General features: G+C 42.7%; 1 protein-coding gene across 8 annotated transcripts in view; it reads right to left on the reverse strand.

The window, feature by feature from the left end:
- Positions 1-21,299, reverse strand: part of TBC1D22A (TBC1 domain family member 22A) — a 421,974-nt gene that overhangs the window by 240,109 nt on the left and 160,566 nt on the right. For 7 of the 8 annotated variants that reach the window (XM_039515232.1, XM_039515281.1, XM_039515249.1 and 4 more), the window contains exon 9: positions 8,831-8,940. In XM_039515232.1, the coding sequence (XP_039371166.1) occupies positions 8,831-8,940 (110 nt within the window). The remainder of the gene's footprint in view (positions 1-8,830; positions 8,941-21,299) is intronic. The other variant, XM_039515243.1, reaches the window with a different exon arrangement.

The raw sequence follows: 21,299 nt of genomic DNA on the forward strand, positions 1-21,299 counted from the left end.
GTGCCCCTGCAACAACCCCACCCGTTGCTTCCCTCCTCCCACACACCTCCTGGGCTACTGTGGCAGTTATCCCCCCATTTGTGTGATGAAGTAATAAAGAATGCAGGAATAAGAAACACTGACTTTTTAGTGAGATAAAATGAGGGGGAGGCAGCCTCCAGCTGCTATGATATTCCAGGCAGGACATCTCCATTACCCATTAAAGGGTGAGGGGGAGAGGCGCACAGCCTCCCGCTGCTATGATAGTCCAGAATCTCCATTAGACATGAAGGTGGGGGGGGGGAAGAGAAGCTCAGCCTCCAGCTGCTATGATGAGGACGGTTACCAGCCCTATTGCACCATCTGCCAGGACTGAATCTCCAGGACACAAAGCTTAAAGAAGGCACCCCCGGCCGACCTCACCGAGGCCAGCCAGGAGCACTCACAGGATGATGACGAGGACGGCTATCAGTCATATTGTACTGTACCGTCTGCCACCGGGGAGGGGAGGGGAGAGGATGCTGCTGCTGTTTAGCGCTGCAGCACCCCGTCGACATACAGTGACATTGAAAAGAGGCGAAAAATGATTTTTTCCCCTTTTCTTTGAGGGGGGAAGGGGGAGTAAACTGACGACATATTCCCTGAACCACTGGCGACAATGTTTTTGACCCTTCAGGCATTGGGAGCTCAGCCAAGAATGCAAATACTTTTCAGAGACTTCAGGAACTGTGGGATAGCTCGAGTCCTCAGTCCCCCCTCCCTCCCTCCATGAGCGTCCATTTGATTCTTTGGCTTTCCATTACACTTGTCACACAGCACTGTGTTGAGTCCCTGCTGTGGCCTCTGTCTATCATAGCCTGGAGATTTTTTCAAATGCTTTGGCATTTCATCTTCTGGAACGGAGCTGTGATAGAACAGATTTGTCTCCCCATACAGCGATCAGATCCAGTATCTCCCGTACAGTCCATGCTGGAGCTCTTTTTGGATTTGGGACTGCATGGCCACCCGTGCTGATCAGCGCTCCATGCTGGGCAAACAGGAAATGAAATTCAAAAGTTCATGGGGCTTTTCCTGTCTACCTGGCCAGTGCATCCGAGTTCAGATCGCTTTCCAGAGCGGTCACAATGGTGCAATGTGGGATACCGCCCGGAGGCCAATACCGTCGAATTGCGGCCACACTAACCCTAATCCGACATGGCAATACCGATTTCAGCGCTACTCCCCTCGCCGGGGAGGAGTACAGAAACTGGTTTTAAGAGCCCTTTATATCAATATAAAGGGCTTCGTTGTGTGGACGAGTGCAGGGTTAAATCGGTTTAACGCTGCTAAATTCGGTATAAACACGTAGTGTAGACCAGGCCTAAAGTTTACTTCACCCCAAATGACCTCTGCAGCATTTCAACAAGGGCAGTTTGGGATCCCATTTTCATGAATATAACTGCAGTGCCTGATTACTTCCTAGGTACAGAATAAAGGGGTCTCTTCCTTTCCTTCTCCTTATATCCCCCAAAGTTTATTGTTGGTACCCAGAATCAGGATAACCCCCTTCCAGCATATTCTCTGGTGTGCTGCTTCCCTGTTGATTACAAATCCCCCCTCAGCTCCATAGGTAAATGGGATTCCCATTGTGTTGGCTTAGAATGCTTAATTTATATGTCGACACAGGGAAAAGCGAATAAACATTCAGTGGAATCCTGATTATCTGATCTAATTGGGACTGGGGCCAGATCGGATAACCAAAAATCCAAATAAACTAGAGAATGGGTGGCGGGGCTCGGGCTGTCAGTCCCAGGCATGGCAGAAGCCCCTTGGGGCGGCAAGCCACGGGGGGCGCTCTGCCGGTCGCCGTGAGAGGGTCCACCACTTCCCTGAACCTCATTAACTACACTGAAAGAAGCCCCCTTTCATTGACACAGCTGTGTCTACAGTGGGGGTTTTGTCAGTATAGTTTTGTCAGTCTGGGTGTGTTTTTTCACTCCCCTGACTGATGTAGCTGTGCTGACATAGCTTAAGTGCATACTCAGCCTAAGTCCTCTAAAGTGAAAGATAAGGAATTAGAAACTGGGTCAACTTATCTGAACATAAACCAATCAGCAGCAAACATAAAAGTAGGCTTCCCTTTCCTGACAAGAATCTTAAGTATGTCAGAAGGCCAATACCAAATACTTAATCTATTCAGGGACTCAGCAGCAGTATCTATACTGAAAAGTGTGTCGTCCAACTGAGCACACACATCTACACAAATTTTCAAAAGAAGGGGAGGAAAACTAAAGGTATTCTCAGTCTTAACAATCCTAGATTGGCTACTGATAAACCCATGCCTCAGTACCTTTCTGGACAACTTTGGAAACTAGAATTAAACAGCTATGAGGAAGAGAGGTAACAGAAGAAATAATTTTTCCATAAAAAAGGCAAGCAAATTAAATTTGGGCCTCACTCTGCTGTTGACTCATTTTTTTGAGAGACAAGACTAAATGAACTGGTAACGCACTCCTAAGGGAATAAGTAGTAGTGTGACACATCACCTCCGTATTGGTGCACACAACAAAATTCATGGGATGGGGATGGGGCCAAGAGGTTCGGAGTGTGGGAGGGGGCTCTGGGCTGGGGCATAGGTTTGGGGGCTGTGGGGGCTCTGGCTTGGGAGGTGGGCTCTGGGGTGGGGCTGGGGATGAGGAGCTCAGGGCTGGGGCAGAGGGTTGGATGCAGGGGGTGAGGGCTCCGGAGTGGGGCTGGAGATAAGGAGTTTGGGGTGCAGAAGGGTGTCCCAGGGCTAAGGCAGGGAGAGAGTACTCCCCCCAGTTCTCTCTCTCCACAGCAGCACCTGGGTTGGGGGGCAGAGGTGCCTCTCCCCGCCAGAGCAGCTCCGGGGCTGGGGCTGCAGGATAGGCGCCCCTCCCCCAGCACCAGCAGGTCCAGGCTAGGGCTGGAGCTGGAGCTAGGTTTGGGCCGGGCCACCCCGGGCATGCCTGGTTGGGGGCTGGGCTAGGTTGGGGCTGGGGGAGAGGGGCACCCCTCCCCAGGCTGTGGCAGGTCTCCGGGCAGGTTCCCTGAGCGCCTGTGCATTTCTAAATAGGCTGCAGTGCGGCTGAAAAGCTTACAGGGAACTTAGCTCATCACTGTAGTATCTGAGCGCTTTGACCCCCCTTTTAAAACTTTTGAACTAGTAGGATATTTACATGCATCCGACGCAGTGGGTATTCGCCCACGAAAGCTCATGCTCCAATACGTCTGTTAGTCTAATAGGTGCCACAGGACCAGTGGTGGCTCCAGACCCCAGCATGCCAAGCGCGTGCTTGGGGCTGCATGCCGCGGGGGGCGCTCTGCCAGTCACCAGGAGGGCGGCAGGTGGCTCCGGTGGACCTCCCGCAGGCGTGCCTGTGGAGGGTCCGCTGTTCCTGCATGGCCACCGCACCCTCCGCAGGCATGCCTGCGGGAGGTCCACCAGAGCCGCGGGACCAGCGACCGGCAGAGCACCTCCCGCGGCATGCCGCCCTGCTTGAGGCAGCGAAATATCTAGAGCCGCCCCTGTACAGTACTCTTTGGTGCTTTTAGGATTATTTAAACACCCTACAGCCAAACTTCAAACAAAATATCAACAGCCATGTTTAGGCTGTAAACTCTTTAAGGTAGAATCTGTCTCTCACCATGGGGGTGTAGAGTGCATAGCACAATGGGGCCCTGAACTTGTGCTACTGTCAATCATTCTGGGTATGGTTTGGGAGGGGAGAAAGAAGAGGAAGGCAGCAGGTTATTTGGTTTTGAATATAAATAATGTTCAAACTGAATTAAATTAACTTTGGTCACATGGACAAAAGAAGTAGGAAAAATAATTGACAAGTGCAAGCTACTTAAATGTAAGAGATGTTTGTTTCTTTGCTTTACAACAACTTACAAAGTAAATATAAAGAGAACCTAGAGTGGGCCCGAGTCACGCCCACTTCTTTGCATACTGGCAGGCTTAATTTTGTTAGCCTAAAAAACCACCCATGATAGATGGTGCATCCTTGGATATTTCTAGTGACAATTAATGCACTATATAAAAGGTCTTAACATATCCACATATTTCAAATGTTCCTTGCTGCATCTCAAGCCTATTACTTCTTCTTTCATCCTCACAGAAAAATAACTGGTTGATCCAAACATACTAGTTTGTGTGCACAAGTGAGACTTGGAGGAGTGATCACTGAACTCACTTTTGGCAGGCAAGAGGGATAGCAGTATACATTAAGGAAAGTGCAACTAAATTGTTTGGGGTCTTTCAGGGAAACCAGGTAAAGAAATACATTATATTATTTTTTTCCATTGTTAATTAATACTAAATTGATCATGCACTCAACTCCCAGAGCATTCTTTGTGCTACTACTGCCAAGCAATTATTTCTCTCTTTTTGTATCTACATATGACTGGTTATGCCTTGTTACTTCTTCTATCAAGCGTGTACTATACATCTTCTCATTAGGAGAACACATTACACATTTATTTTTTCATCCTCACAAGATTTATTTTTAAAGTATTACGAGAGCTTATTTTCTATGTTTGAGCTATAAGTGCTTTGAAATGTGTCATTTATGAAGTCTAAAATAAGCAATGAATCACATTTTACAGAGGTCAAATTAAAAAAACGAAACAGGCTACATTTTTCAGATGCTGCTATTTACTTGACCTTGGATCAGGATAATTATGTTTACAACACCCTAGGGAAAGTAGAGTACTTTTCTTCCCTATATGTTTCATAAACAATTTCATTAAAAAGTGAACCTCTTATGACCTTAATTAGTTTGTGGCCCTTCTGCGAAATGCCTAACCCAATGAAACATTCAAATTAGAAAGCAAGAAAGCGTTATGGAAGAATAATTCTTTTATAAATAGTAATAGGGCCAAGAGTACAGCAATGCCTTTCCCGTATATACACTCTAGTTAAGGACCTTGCTGAGTCACATTAGAGTAATTTAACTCGCAAACGCAAATAGGAAATTATTGTAAATTCTTTGGTGTTTTATACAAAGATGATCAGTAGCAGTCAGCAATTCCTCACCAGCAGAATGGTAAGAACAAAGACATACTACCGTGGGTACAGAATTACCAGATAGGCATGGAATATATGTCACCTTTCTACTTTCAAATAGATGTACAATTTCTATTCCGGGAAACTAGCATACATTAAGTCATGATAAAATAAAACTACAGATGAATAAAGCACAATAAGGCTCTATGGTTTAAACATAGTAGCGTGAGTTGTTCATTTTTAACCAAGATCCAGAAAGGGTCAAGGCAAACCCTATTACCTCCAGATACATTGAAAAAAAGTGGAACTAGTATATTCATTTTAAAAACTCTAGACACTGCTTAAATCAGCATCAGAACATGCATATTTACAATTAATATGCCAATCACAATCTGGACAACTTCAGTCCAGCTCCTAGAACAAAAAGTACAAGATGCATTCTTCAGGGACTGAGCACTTCTTTGAAAAGCGTGTCATCAATTTATACAGCCTTAAAAAAGAACATGCATTATATCGGTTCTGGATTGGAGGATAAAGTAATGATGGTCAGCTCACAATAACAAGAAAGAACAGGAAATACTAGGTATTATATTTTTCTAATCAGTGGCCTTTTAAATTTGGCAATGATAAGCCTCTACAGCAGGGGTTAGCAATCTCTGGCACGTGGCTTGCCAGGGTAAGACCATGAACAGAGAACTGGAGGATGACTGTTGCAGAGTGTATGGAGAAGGAAACTGGACAGAGAACAGCCCAGAGAAGGAGCTATATCAGGACATAATGGGGCTTCTCCGGCAGCCAACACAGATGCTACAGGCTCTCGTGGACATTCAGGTTCAACAAACCCAGACTCACCTCCCTTTGAGTCCATGGAGAACTGCAGTATAGCACCTCCCTACACTCCCCATCCCCCCAACATGGGGTGCTAAGTTCCTACCCCTGCCACTCCACACCAGGGAAAATTAAGGACAAACACTGACCTGTGAGAGCCAGAGTTGAAGTATGGGTAGCTACAACGGACATGAATGTTCCTTCTTTAAAATCTGTTCCATAAATTTATTAAAGTTTTAATGTATTTGCTTTTAATTTGCACAAATTTTTGAAGTGTTTTTGTTACTCAATAAAACTCTATTGTTTGGAAAATTATTCATCTTGATTGGTTCCCAACTTATGCTGCAGAATGGCTAGTGGTACTGAAAGCACCCACTTAACATGCGATTGTACACTTGGACACAGTTCATGGGATAAGAGACAAGACACAGTGTAAAATCATAAATGTTCAGCAAGCACCACAAAATTAATAGGTGCATTGTCAGTGTTATATTCATAAATATGCACCAAGTGCCACACAATTCCTAACAGGCTCCCAAACAGCAGGGCCAGATAGAGCACAGTACACCAAATACGTTACAGTGGCTCACTCTTAAAGTCCTCTTTAGCCTCTCTGAGCGATATAGCTGTGTTGAACTCTGACAGGCCTTGTATCTGGCTATTCAAACTCAGCAGAAAGCCACTCCACCTCCAGTCTGGCAGCAACTTTCCCCCTTTGCTTCACAGATATTATGCAGGACACAGCATACACCTATTGCCATTAGGATATTTTTCTCCCTGAGATCCAATCTTGTGAGTAAACAATGTCAGTGCCTCTTCAATCTACCGAAAGTACACTCAACTGTCACTCTGCATTGGCTGAGCCAATAGCTGAATCTTTTCCTTGCTGTGGTGGCCAGTGTATGGCTTCATGAGTAAGGGGAGTATGAGGTAGGCTGGGTTCCCCATGATCACTACTGGCATTTCAACAACGCCAATGGTAATCCGCTGGTCAGGAAAGAAATTCCCTGATTGTACCTTTTGAGCAGCCTTGTGTTCTTAGAGATGTGAGTGTAATCCTCCTTCCCTGACCAGTCAACACTGATGTTGCTGAAGCATCACCGGTGATCCGCCAGCATTTGCATTAACCATAGAAAAAGAGCCCTTTCTGTTGATGTACTCTGTGACAAGGTGCTCTGGGGCCAACATTTACAGGTGCTCCATGAAAGCCTTCAGCAATCCTGAATTGGTTCTTTCTATGCACAGCAATCTGTCCTCCAGAAAATCATTATGCTCTCTCTGGCTCTGCGAATACCGGAAGATTGTGCACCTTGTGTTTGCAACACTCATGACAGTGCAGAGCTGTGCAAGGTCCAGGCTTCTTCCAGAGATGTGCAAATTCATGTGATTTTCAAAATAGGCATGAAAATTATGGGATAGATATAGCATTATGGGATGAAGAAAAGTGCATAAGTCTGAGTCATCCCTTAACAACTCATTTTTGCCCCATTACGCATTGCCAAAACTTACCAAAACAGAGCGTGCTGGATGGTGGTGAGTTGCACACTGGTATAACTACACTTGGTGCATCACACTGTGCACTGAAACAAGGACTTCTGCAGTGCCGACACAAGGGAGCCAAGTATGCACACACATAAGCGATATATCAACTGCAGCGGCTTTATGCCGCCATAACTTGCATCAGCAAAAGTTTGTAGTGAATGTAATTAAATGCATGTAATTTGCTTTGCAAACTGAAAACTAAACTAAAAACACTAACAACATTTTATTGTGGCACCTTAGAGACTAACAAATTTATTTGAGCATAAGCTTTTGTGGGCTACAGCTCACTTCATCAGATCCATGCAGTGGAAAATACAGTAGGAAGATATACATATACACAAAGAGATCATGAAACAATAGGTGTTACCATACACACCGTAATGAGAGTGATCAGTTAAGGTGAGCTATTACCAGCAGGAGAGAAAAAAACTTTTTGTAGTGGTAATCAAAATGGTCCATTTGCAGCAGTTGACAAGAAGTTGTGAGGAACAGTGTGTGGGGGTGGGGGCAGAGAATAAACATGGGGAAATAGTTTTACTTTGTGTAATGACCCATCCACTCCCAGTCTTTATTCAAACCTAATTTAATGGTGTCCATTAGTCTGAGGTGCCACAAGTACTGCTATTCTTTTTCAGGATACAGACTAACACGGCTGCTACTCTGAAACCTGTCCTTATTTTATTTTATGTTCATGTTCATGCATAGACTAATCTAAACCTCTAAAAATCTTATATTTTGACTATGTTTCGATCTAACAATTAATCTCTTTTGGACTGTGCAGGTCCCCTCTATTCAAAACAGATAAGTTTAACTGAGGCTTTATTTCCTCATGTAGATGGTTCTAACTTTTATAGACACAATTTTATTCCAACAGTTCATACATACAAAACCTGTATTTTAATTACTGCATTTGTTCATTTGGTGCATTTGACTGCACTTTGTTCATCATTTCCCCTATAAAATCAGACACCACCACAAGATACCCTACAAACAAACTAGGGTACAAAAAAAGGGTTTTTAAATGATTTTAAAAAAAAATCAGGATAGCCTATTTAAAGGTTACTCTGCCAGAACGTGGATTTTGTTTAAAATTGTCAATTTCAAAAATCCAGTTTCTCATTGTCCCTCATTGACCATTTTATGTGCAGACTTCAAACAACAAATGAAACAAAATGCTGCTCTACTAATAGACACCAAGTGCTTAAGATGTCTCTGGAATCACAACCTCCAATTTCATTCTCACATAGCATAATGTATTGAGACATATAGAAGTTCGGTACCAAAAAAAAAAAAAAAAGTTGTGCAGCACTTTTTAAAAAAACCCTTCACCAAACTCATGGCAGATTTCCACTATGGGGAAATTTATGTTTTCCTCTATTTTTCTTACATGTACTTTTTCTCAACATCCTTAAAGTAGTTCAAAGCCACTAATCAGTTATCTTCACTAGTTAAGAACAGGAGAAATCAATTTACCTGAATGCCATCAAGCAACTTGCTCATGCACCAGTAACTGTCTGCTTCAATGTTCTGCAGCACTTCTTCAGGCAGACTGGAAACATCAAAATTTTCCACTTCTTCTGCTGCTGCGGAAAAAGAAAGCGGAAAAAGACAAGTCAATGAAGTGCACAGAATAAATAAAGCAAGGTTGAGAAAAATAATTGATAACAAAGACAGCCAGCTTGTATTCACAATCTTCAAAACCCCTTCTTTAACAGGGACTAAATGCATCATTTATTGCTCAACTGTGTCATTTACAGGTTCTAAATGTTAATGAATATTTAATTTATTGCAGACTGCGAAAATCCTGAATCATTTCCAATTAACTAGAATTCATATACAATAAATTATATAATTCTAGACATTTCACACTTGAGAGAGGAGTACCAAAAGCAATAAAAATAGTCTTCTAAAATATATATATATATTTCTTTACAAATTACTCTGCAAAGATATTTGTGTATGTGGGTGTGCACACAAACACACACGTAGATGTTACTTAGTTATTTTCTTTTAAAAAAGAAAAAAACAATTAGAAACATTCTTTCAAGGCATGGATTGTCTCTTTTCAGTGTTGGTACAGTGCCCAACACAATGGGGCCTAATCCTAGTTGGGGCCTTTGAATGCTACAATATAAATATTTTCCAATAATAATAAAAGATACGAATAAATGAACATTCTAATAATGTGCTCAATGTATCCCAAACAGCGACAGTAAAAAGCTATGCATTCAGCACAAAAATTATTCAGAATATACACCTGATGCACATTTTTTAAAGCTGGTTGGCTACAACCACTATGACGCCCTAGATATGCCTTAATCAACCGCAGTGATGTCCAACCAGTGACCCTTTATTTGTAACAATTGTGACCCTGCGGGGTGACTGTCTTAAGATGCAACAGAGTCCTGTGGCACCTTAAAGACTAACAGATGTATTGGAGCATAAGCTTTTGTGGGTGAATACCCACTTTATCAGACTCATGTAATGGAAATTTCCAGAGGCAGGTATAAATATGCAGGCAAGAATTAGTCTGGAGATAATGAGGTTAGTTCAATCAGGGAGGACGAGGCCCTCTTCTAGCAGTTGAGGTGTGAACACCAAGGGAGGAGAAACTGCTTTTGTAGTTGGCTAGCCATTCACAGTCTTTGTTTAATCCTGAGCTGATGGTGTCAAATTTGGAAATGAACTGAAGCTCAGCACTTTATCTTTGGAGTCTGGTCCTGAAGTTTTTTTGCTGCAGGATGGCTACCTCTATATCTGCTATTGTGTGGCCAGGGAGGTTGAAGTGTTCTCCTACAGGTTTTTGTATATTGCCATTCCTAATATCTGACTTGTGTATATTCATCTTTTTACGTAGAGACTGTCCAGTTTGGCCAATGTACATAGCAGAGGGGCATTGCTGGCACATGATGGCATATATTACATTGGTGGATGTGCAGGTGAATGAACCGGTGATGTTGTGGCTCATCTGGTTAGGTCCTGTGATGATGTCGCTGGTGTAGATATGTGGGCAGAGTTCGCATTGAGGTTTGTTGCATGGATTGGTTCCTGAGTAAGAGTTGTTATGGTGCAGTGTGTGGCTGCCGGCGAGAATATGCTTAAGGTTGGCGGGTTGTCTGTGGGCGAGGACTGGCCTGCCTCCCAAGGTCTGTCAAAGTGAGGGATCATTGTCCAGGATGGGTTGTAGATCACTGATGATGCGTTGGAGACGTTTAAGCTGAGGACTGTAGGTGATGGCCAGTGGAGTTTTGTTGGCTTCTTTCTTGGGCTTGTCTTGTAGCAGGAGGCTTTTGGATACACGTCTGGCTCTGTTGATTTGTTTTCTTATTTCCTCGTGCGGGTATTGTAGTTTTGAGAATGCTTGGTGAAGATCTTGTAGGTGTTGGTCTCTGTCTGAGGGGTTGGAGCAAATGCGGTTGTACTTCAGTGCTTGGCTGTAGACGACGGATCGTGCGGTGTGTCCGAGGTGGAAGCTGGAGGCATGAAGGTTTTCAGTATAGGGTGGTGTTAACGTGACCATCACTTATTTGTACTGTGGTGTCTAGAAAAAGGACCTCCCGTGTAGATTGGTCCAGGCTGAGGTTGATGGTGGGATGCAAGCTGTTGAAATCATGGTGGAATTCTTCCAGAGTCTCCTTCCCACGGGTCCAGATGATGAAGATGTCGTCAATGTAGCATAGGTAGAGAAGGGGTGTGAGTGGACGAGAGCTGAGGAAGCATTGTTCCAGGTCAGCCATAAAAATGTTGGCATATTGTGGGGCCATGCGGGTGCCCATGGCGGTGCCACTGGTCTGGAGGTATATATTGTCACCAATTTTGAAATAATTGTGCGTGAAGGTAAAGTCACAGAGCTCAGCAACCAGTTGTGCTGTGTCATCGTCAGGGATACCGTTCCTGACAGCTTGTATTCCATCTGTGTGTGTGGGATGTTTGTGTAGAGAGCCTGAGGAAAGTGGCCTGTAGAATTCGGTGTTGGAGAGTTCTCTGGCAGCCTCCTTCATGGCGACTGTCATTTCGACCCTCAGGACCTATACACAGAAAGCTTCCACTGATGTGCACAGGCAGAAATTGTGGAAAAACAACATTGCTTGTCTCAACCTCAGTCGTGCAGAACGCAATGCCATCCACAGCCTCAGAAACAACCCTGACATTATAATCAAAGAAGCTGATAAAGGAGGTGCTGTTGTCATCATGAACAGGTCTGACTACCAGAAGGAGGCTGCCAGACAACTCTCCAATACCAAATTCTACAGGCCACTTTCCTCAGATCCCACTAAGGAATATACTAAGAAACTGCACTCAGGACACTCCCTACACTAACACATGAACAAATCAACACAACCTTAGAGCCCCGACCGGGGTTATTCTATCTACTATCCAAGATCCACAAACCTGGAAATCCTGGACACCCCATCATCTCTGGAATTGGCACTCTCACTGAAGGACTATCCGGATATGTTTTCTCTCTACTCAGACTCTATGCCACCAGCACTCCCAGCTATCTCCGTGATACCACTGATTTCCTGGGAAAACTACAACGCATTGGTGATCTCCCAGAAAACACCATCCTAGCCACCAGGGATGTGGTGGCTCTTTGTTGCTTTTTACAGATCCAGACTAACATGGCTACCCCTCTGATACTTGTCTTAAGATGAAAATTGTGCTCCATAAGCTATTTCCTGTAATTTTTAAAATGGAGAGTTTGAATAGAATACAACCACCTCCCCAACAGCTGCCCACCACTTCCCTGCAGCCTAAGAAACAGCTGATAGTGCTTTAAGTAGTTGCTGTCCCTTCCCTTCCCTACTGCAGCTGAGCAACAGTTCCCCTGCTAGCTATCTGCCACATCACAGGAGGGTGAATAGCTCCAGTTGTCTCACTGTCTGCCAGGCTATGTGAGCTAGAGCTGGTTGGGAATTTTTCCACCAAAACTTTGCTGGAAAATGCAGAGTCGTCAAAACAAACTTTTAGTAGAAAATTATCCTTTTTGACAAAACTTTCATAGGAAAGGTTTTTCAGATCCATGATGGAATTACTGGTCAAAACTTCAGTGAGAGCAAGAGACTCTGCAGGTCAGAGGTTAGCTACTTTGCATGTAACACACTTCATTTCAAGTCCCTGCTCTGAATGACGAGTCTCCCACAGCCCAGATGAATTCCGTGTCCACCAGGCTATAGAGTCAGTGGCTCTCTGGCTCAATGAATATTTGATTATTTATAAAAGTGGAACAGCTACAATAGGATGGAGGGAGGGGGTGGGGAGAGAGAGAGAGACAGACATACTACAGCCCGGTTATTAGGTGTTTAAGAAGCCAACCTGAAGGAGCTTGAGGATAACAATACGATGCCTGGAATTTCTGCCTCTGCCTGCAGAGCAGTATTCAAATTGGAGTTCTATCCAGGAAGTAGAATTTCAAAATAGAATTCTCTCTTCAGGACAGCAGAACATTACTTTCTCTGCCTGGAATAAGCCTTTTATCATCAAATCTACATTCAGCAAGTGTGTGTCTGGGTATCAGACTGGACCTTGTTGCAGAAACTCATGTGTGATGGTAATTTCACTTGTTCAAGTAGAGGAATAGCCATTTTGCAGAAATGGCTGCCTGATGGTGGGGAGGCAGCCATTATTGCCCTTTCTTCTTGCCTCATCTTATGGATGCCTTTGGAAATCAAACAATCTGGAGAGAAGGAATCGAGAAGCATATAGCACTTGGGAGCAGGGATTGTCCCTGACTTTTACTAAAAATACCCTGGGGAGGCCAGGCACTCCTGGGGGCTTGCAGCTGCTCCAGCCCCACCGGGTCTGACCTGACCCCAGCCACTGCTTCAGCCTGGAGCTGCTGCTCAGGCAGCCCTGGGGTGACAGCCGCTCCAGCCCTGCCCCAGAAGAAGTCGCACAATCCGTGACCTCCATGACAGAACTGTATCCTTAATTATTGTTGAGGCATGGTGAATATTGTGTGAATGTGGACGAGCAAGACAAATCTTGCTTAAATTGTAAACTCTTTGGGGGCAGGACCATCTTTTTGCTCTGTGTTTTGAACAGCATCTAATGCAGTGCAGTCCTAGCCCACACTGGAGTGCCCAGGTGCTACTACAATACAAATAATTAATAACTATCACAAATATTCCTATATCCACCCTTTATCCATGATAAAGGCATGTTTTAATCATTCTAGAAGTGCCTCAAACAACAGACAAATACTTTAAAGTGAGCAAAAGAAAAAGTGAGCATGTGTAATTTTTGCATCTGTCTAGTGGATTAAGAAGGCACACCAGGTTTCCAAACATGTAAAAAACCCTTTGTTTTCTCTGCTTGTTCTTTACATTAGATATGTGAGTGTTGTATGCACAGTTTTTCCTGAAACACTCGGCACAAAGCTGGAGGAAACGTTCATGACATCATAGATATCAAGAAACTGAAAAACGGAAAAGGGAAGAGTTCTAAAAAAGCAAAATAAGATGGGAGAGAAACAGAAGGATTACTACTTGATTGATATTCTTTTGAAGTAATAAAGTACTATTTCATTTTAAACCTTTTCTAAGTTTCCCATCAGAAAACAAAGACAACTTTCAAATAGTATTTGTAGGAAGATTGGTTTAAATTTGTATGCAATGAGTTCAATTCATAATAATATTATAAGGATTAAATAATGTGTGGATGAAAAAAAGCAACAGGCAAGTGTGCATTTGTATCAGTATGTGGGGGAAAAATCACTATATAAAAATTCCCAATTATAATGTCTCACAGCAATGTTTCTCATTTTCTTCAGTTTCCTGTGGAGATTTTCATCATGTTATCTATGTAAGTGTAGAAGACAGCAAAATAGATGCCTGAAGAAAACCTGCTGTGACATGGAGTTAAGTGACATGCTGATCTGAGTGTGTATGTTACTGCACGTATGGCTATTAGCTGCTGTTTACTCCCTCCCAGTGTATTACCCTGTGCTTGTGAAACTGTCCTCTGGGAAAGTCAGTAACTCATTAAGGAAAACTCTAACTAGATGCACACTCCACAGGCAGCAGCAACATGACAAAATGAAAGGAAATTAATTATAGCTTGTTACACGTACATTTTCCTGATGATCCTATCAAATAAATGGGTTAAATAGATGTGATTGTATTCAATTTCCTCAGAATTAAGAATGAGTGTCAGATTGAGATTAAGGCCACTCATCCTCTTTTTGGTGGGTCTGTTTAACTGTTATAATGAAATTCATATTAGTTTCCTCACTCTCTGCCTTTTAAAAGTACTTCTTGATGCTGGAAGAGGAACCCCCCAGTTTTCAATAGAGTCTGTAAGCAGATCTACCATGGAAGTAAGAATAAGGCATTAGCACCTGCTGCATGAGAGGGGCATTTTAAAAAAAAAAAAATAGGCCACTACTATTGTGAAAAGTTTGTGAACATGCATAGCCAGAACTGGATGTGGAGGACAAGACCTAGACTCTTAATTGTTCCATGGACAGGGGAGATAAATTCCCATTATATCCTGAAAACCCCAAGATAAGCAAAATTGTGCAAAGAGCACTCTACAAGGAAGGCTTTAGTGTTGGAGGGACCTTGTTAAGTACTGAAAAGTTACTTAAGTATCACAGGATTGATCTCGGGTTCTCCCAGTGCTGCTCATCCAATGCCAACAACTGACAGTAGGTCTTTTAACACTGGTCTACACTATTAACTTATATCGATATAGCAACATCACTCAAGGGTGTGGAAAATCCATTCCCCCAAGCAACGCACTTATATCAACCTAATTCCCAATATAAAGAGTGCTATGTCGACAGGAGGGCTTCTCTTCTTGACATAGCTACACCCCCTCGAGAGGCGGGAGTACCTCAGCCGACAGGAGAATCTCTCCCATCAGCAAAGGTAGCTTCTTCCCTAAGCGCTACACTAGTGCAGCTGTGCCACTGCTATGATGTAAATGTAGACAAGCCCTTAAAGAACCAAGTACAGTTACTTGCATTCCCTACCTACACCCTACAACTGTTGGCCTTTTATATGCTAATAATTAATTAGAAATCATTTCCAGTGTTAAACTGCCAAATATGTAGTTTTGTCCAAACAATTTTTAAACTTTTTAGTAACATTACCAATGCTGCACTATATTTTTCTTCTTTTGGTTTCTAAACATATTCCAGTCCACAGAGAATTTGGTCCATTAACTTGGTCAGTTGAAAACTGGAAAATAAACAACATGAAGCATGGTTCTGTTTATCTAAATAACTTGAGGTTGCTTCCTATTTATAAGATAACAATATCCTGAGTTTAAAAAAAAAAAACGTAGAGACTGAAAGCCTGAGGGATTCTTATGTGGGGTACTGTTATTGTAGATTTAACTGGCAGCACTTTCCAGAAGTAGTTATAATGAAACATATTCCCTCCTCTGTACTCTGATAGGCAACTAATCTCATAACTGTGTCCAGATGCCTACAACAACAACAAAAAACCAGAAGCCTTTGACCTTATCTCCTCCATATCATATCACCCTACCTAATCCCAGCTTTCACATCATCATATCCTGTTCCTTCTGACCCCTGGAGGAAGGTTTACTACCTCTTTCCCATCCCACAAAGAGCAATACTTTTAAAATTAAATATATTTCATATCTAGAGTTTGATGGGATGACAATGTAGAGGAGGAGGAAAGTTGTTTGTTATGAATTTTAATAGGAATTTTTGAGAGCAGAAGCCAATCAGAGAGGAAAGAGTTGCATAAACATTGTATAGGTACCGAGAAGTAATCATAGTGAGATTATACAAATATGTGCATTGATTGGCTAACAGCAGCTATCACCCAAACATAGTATAGATATTTACATACTGTATGGTAGAGAAATAACTGGTCTTTATGCAAATTACAATCTTTCTGCCACAGTTCAAAATTGCATAATTGAGAAATGACAGCAAAATTATGGGTCAGCAACTGTAGATTATCCATATGCTGTGCTTGGCTGTGATAATTTCATCTCTGTACATTGTATTTATCTTAAACATCCTGCTAGATATCAGTACTATAGTTCAATCATGGCATTTACTTGGTTGTAAAAATCTATTTTCAGCATTTTTAAAAAATACACTAACTTTCCAAATAATTCACCTTTTTAGTAAAAGTTCCTATGCTTGGCCCTGTTCAAAAGTAAACTTTCTGAAAAGTTTAATCAAAAACCACTTCACAATTGCCAAATTACACAGAATTAGCTTTTTCCATTAAAAGAACTAACATTTCATAGGGCATTAGCTCTTAAATAAACTAAGGAAATGTAAGGATCACTTTAAGGTTACAATTTTAGCCTTGATCCTGCAAACACCAATGCAGACAAACCTTTCCCACCATGTGGGACCCCACTGAGGTCAATGGAGCTCCAGGCCGGAGCAGGGGACTACCTAAATGGATATTGTTGCAAGGCCACTGGTCTTAAAAGCAAAAAGAAAACTGTTCAGAGGTGAATAAGTTATGGTTCTTATAATATTATTAACCTGCCTACATATATTCAGCAGACTAAACAGTATTCAAAATATTTTATATTTATGTACAATGTGTGCAACTTAATTTGATAAGAATCTCAATATGTCTCTGTTAATGCAACATGAAGTCAGTTATCCAAAACTCAGAGTGTATCTTTAAAAACACATACAATAAAAAAAAAGTACTGAGACTTTGGGTCCAATTCTGTAGCTCTTAATGGATAGCTGCAATTAAAACAGTGGGACTACACACACACACGTATTATTTATGTAGTGTAATGTTTGCAGGATCAGGCCCTTTAATATTCTGTTGTAAACAAGCTCCTCTGGGCATCTCTCTGAAGAAAGTCAAGAGTATTCTGTAATTTAGGTTATGTCTACACGATCATTTATGTTGATATAACTTGTTTCATTCAGAGGTGTAATCCCCTCTTCTTCCTAAACAAGATAAATTACACCATTCTAAGCACCAGTGTGGACAGTGCTTCGTTGACGGGATAGCTTCTTCCATTGACAGAGCTGCAGCTGTTGCTTGCTGGGAATGGACTAATTAAATTGATGGGACAGCTCCCTTGGAATATGTGCTAACTACTTATACTAAACTATCTGTTTGATCTTGTATTTAGCTGACACATTCTGGTTACCTTTCCCAGGCCTGAAGAAGAGCTCTGTCTAGCTTGAAAGCTTGTGTCTCTCACCAGCAGAAATTGGTCCGGTAAAAGATATTGCCTCACCCACCTTGTCTCAGGAGAGGGCGGGACAGTGCAGAATACACTTTTTGGAGAAAATTTGTGACTAGGAGTGTGCTGGGGTCACCCTGCAGGTAGTAGCCAAAGCTGCTGAAACCCAGAGTATGGATTGCTGACAGGCTGCTAGCATCAGAGTTAGTGGACCAGGGCTGTAGCTATATACAGACACTCATGGTGTGACCTGTATGCTGTCTGGCTATTTCTGAGCAGCCCAGCAAAGCATTGAGAGGCACCAAAAGTTACAGGGCAGGCGGTAATACAATCATTCACTGGTCTGGATTGCATCCCAGAATGTGACACCAGAGGTCAGGGGTGGGCAAACTTTTTGGGCCGAGGGCCACATCTGGGAGGGGAAATTGTATGCAGGACCGGGGCAAAGGGTTGGGGTGTGGGAGGGAGTGTGATGTGCGGGAAGGGGCTCAAGGCAAGGGATTGGGGCAGACGAGCGGTGCAGGATGTATGAGGGGGCTCAGGGCAGAGGGCTGGGGTGCAGGAGGGGTGCGGACTGCGGGAGGGGGCTCAAGGCAGGGAGTTGGGGGACAGGAGGTGTGCGAGGTGCAGGCCAGGGGGCTTAGGGCAGGGAGTTGGGGGGCAGGGTGCAGGTGGGGTTCAGGCTCTGGCCCAGCGCCGCTTACCTAAAGAGGCTCCAGGGTGGCACCGGGGCCAGGGCAGGGTCCTTGCATGCCTGCCCTGGCCCTGCGCTGCTCCAGGAAGCACGGAGGCCCCTAGGGGGTGGGGGGTGGAGGGCTCTGTGTGCTCTGCCCTTGCCGCACCTCCAGGTACCTCCCCCGAAGCTCCCATTGGCCGCAGTTCCCTGTTCTCAGCCAATGGGAGCTGCGGGGGTGGTGCCCGGAGGCAAGGGCAACACACAGAGACCTTTGCCCCCCAACCTGAGGGCCACAGGGACGTTGTGATGGCCGTTTCTGAGAGCAGCGCGGGGCCCACGGCACCATGGGGGGCAATCCCACGAGCCGGATCCAAAGCCCTGAGGGGCTGGAGCTGGACCGCGAGCTGTGGTTTGCCCAACCCTGCCATAGGTAATTCAAAGTTTGGGGCCCTGTGGGTGTTCCATTTGAGAGTAGAAGTAGGTGATGGTCAAGTATTTCTTTGCTGCAGTTTTGTTTAATTACAAAGAACATACAAAGTCCTGCGTCTCTGAACGCAGAGGGAATCCATTTGCAGGAAACGGCTTCTTTCGCTCACAGCACCAAGAGCAGTCTTTTCCAGCCTGCACCCTGACCCCCATACTTTCAGCTGCTCTTTCTCACTCAATCTGTTCTCAGCCTCTGTATGTTCTCTCCATTCCCTCCTTCTGGTGCTAGTATCTGGGCAAACTGTTAGGTTGCGTTTTAGGTGTGGCCCCTATAACTGACTTAAATGGGGAACTCATTCACACATTAGTTTAAAAAGGTTTTAATTCAAAGACAACAAGGAATCACGCAGCTCATAACAGGCATCTCAAATTGGGCATGTGAGTATTTATGTCTCTGTACCTCAATTTCCCATTTTTTAATTAAGTATGTTTCCCCACATGTAGCTTATTAGCATTTCTCAAAAATATTGAGGGGAGATTACCCTTCTGTTTAGCTTGCAATATATGAGTCAAGAGAGATTATCTATTTTTCAAAATGCGATTATTGTCTCATAAAATAAAGACAAACCAATACATTCCTTTCTAGCTAACTAGAACAATTAATAAATTGGCAAAAGGGACAATTTCTGAACTGCTTGTCATGAAAATACATTCTTGACATTACATAAAGTGCTGTCCTGAAAAAGATTAAATGCAAACGTTCCTGGTACATGGGCAATTGTACCAGATATGCTTCTTAAACTACTTAAGGAGATCTTCCAATGCTGTGATGATGATTGTTGTTATACAGTGACTAGATTTCAAGACTAGACACAGTGTTTATACTCCCTCCGGCTGGGAGAAATTGAGAACACTTGAAAAGGTCATACTCTAGTTTTCATAAGTATATGAAGTCCCTTCTCTAGGCCGCTCAAAATAATTACACTTGCAGTGACTTTGCAAAAAGCCACTTGCCTTGTACTCCAGGTCAGAGGTAATTTCACAAACTAATGTGGATGTTAGAATAACTGTTTATAGTAAGTAGTTCCATATAAATGAGATTAATTTTTAGATCATTATTTCTCAGGCTGAAAAGTAAGGCTATTTACATTACTTCTTTAGGAAATTGTGTCAATTCCATTCAGCATGGGCAATGTCATCACCATAGTCATAATAGCCAGAGTCAATAATCCATTTCCTTTGTGATAAAGTGACTGATCATATGTAACTTTTAGCTGTAATAAAAATCAGTAATCTGTAAGGGGTCATTTTTTAAAAACCAAACTAACAAGCCTGATGGAAAACCAGGAACAAGAGAAAAGTCATCCTAGATAGTCTGCATGGGATATAAGAAAAGGAGGGTGGCACAGAATCAGGACATCACCCACTGAGTCATCATTACTGTGCCTTTATATCAGGCCAAATAAGTGATACTACAACCTGAGAATCTGGCAGTAAAGAAAAGCAAACCCCTGGAACACATAATAGAAACCTACCCAAATCCCAGCCATGAATGGCATGAGGAAGGCACTTTAAGGAAATCAACATCTTGGAAATGTGGTATCACACACTTCTGAAGAGCAAAACCAAAAGAACTGAATTAGCACAGACACATAATCAGAATGCAGAGACATTTGTTAATAATGCCAACGTGATCTCAAAGGAGGAATCTATCACCAAGATTTGGTTATATGATACCATAAGGTCACAGCTAACCTATGTTTGTGTCCTAATATATCAATATATCAAAATCCTATGTCAGACAAGAAAGGTACAGTGGCCATAACCTTTTTACCCAACTTCCAGTGTAAAAGCAACCACTTCCCAAAAATATAGACATTAAAGTGAGTCCACCTTATTATGTCAAACTAGGAATGGAAACAAAGAGGAATACTCTGATAAAGAGGTCAAATCTTATATGGCAGATTTATCTGGTTATCTACCAAACTCAGTAATGGAATCCTCAAGATTATTTTCCCTCCTCCTTCACTACAAATGTAGGCAATGCTACTGTCACCTAGCTAGCAATATTTACATAGCAATAGCAAGATTTTAGTTGATATCACAGCCACAGGTTGCTCACAGGTCATACTTAGCCCAATCACTCACCCACCCCGCCCCACACATACACCAGAACTTATCTTAAGCACAACCTTAGATCTCAAATTTGGAAAAACATCTCTATTCTCCCAGATAGATCACCGCCTTTTTAAAAACAGAGGCAAAAAGGATATACAACTAATTTAGCACTTTGGCTTGTTTGTTATGTCACCTTGCTGAGCTAACCATTGCAGCACTTGTGGAAGTTTTAAAGTACCTGTGTGGTAGCAAAATATGTAAATGTTAGGAAGAGTTATAATTGGTGCATGTAAACTACTTGAAGCATCTTTTTAACAAGAGAGATACCAGTATGTTTCTGCAGAAAGAAAAGAAACACAACTGGACTAAAACAAACAAGAAATTAAATAATAAAATATTAGTTGCAGCAATATATCTAAAGCCCATTATAGAATATATACTGCATAATGGTATTACATGTCCTTAGGAGCTGAAGACAATAAGTATTTAGCTAGAGAATGTGGATTTTACTTTATCAGCTGACAGAGGAGGTAATGCATTTCATGTCCCAAGAAGAAAAGTTGAAAGCTGGAT

This window comes from Mauremys reevesii, linkage group 1 (genome assembly GCF_016161935.1).
Source record: "Mauremys reevesii isolate NIE-2019 linkage group 1, ASM1616193v1, whole genome shotgun sequence".
Classification (NCBI taxonomy): domain Eukaryota; kingdom Metazoa; phylum Chordata; order Testudines; family Geoemydidae; genus Mauremys; species Mauremys reevesii.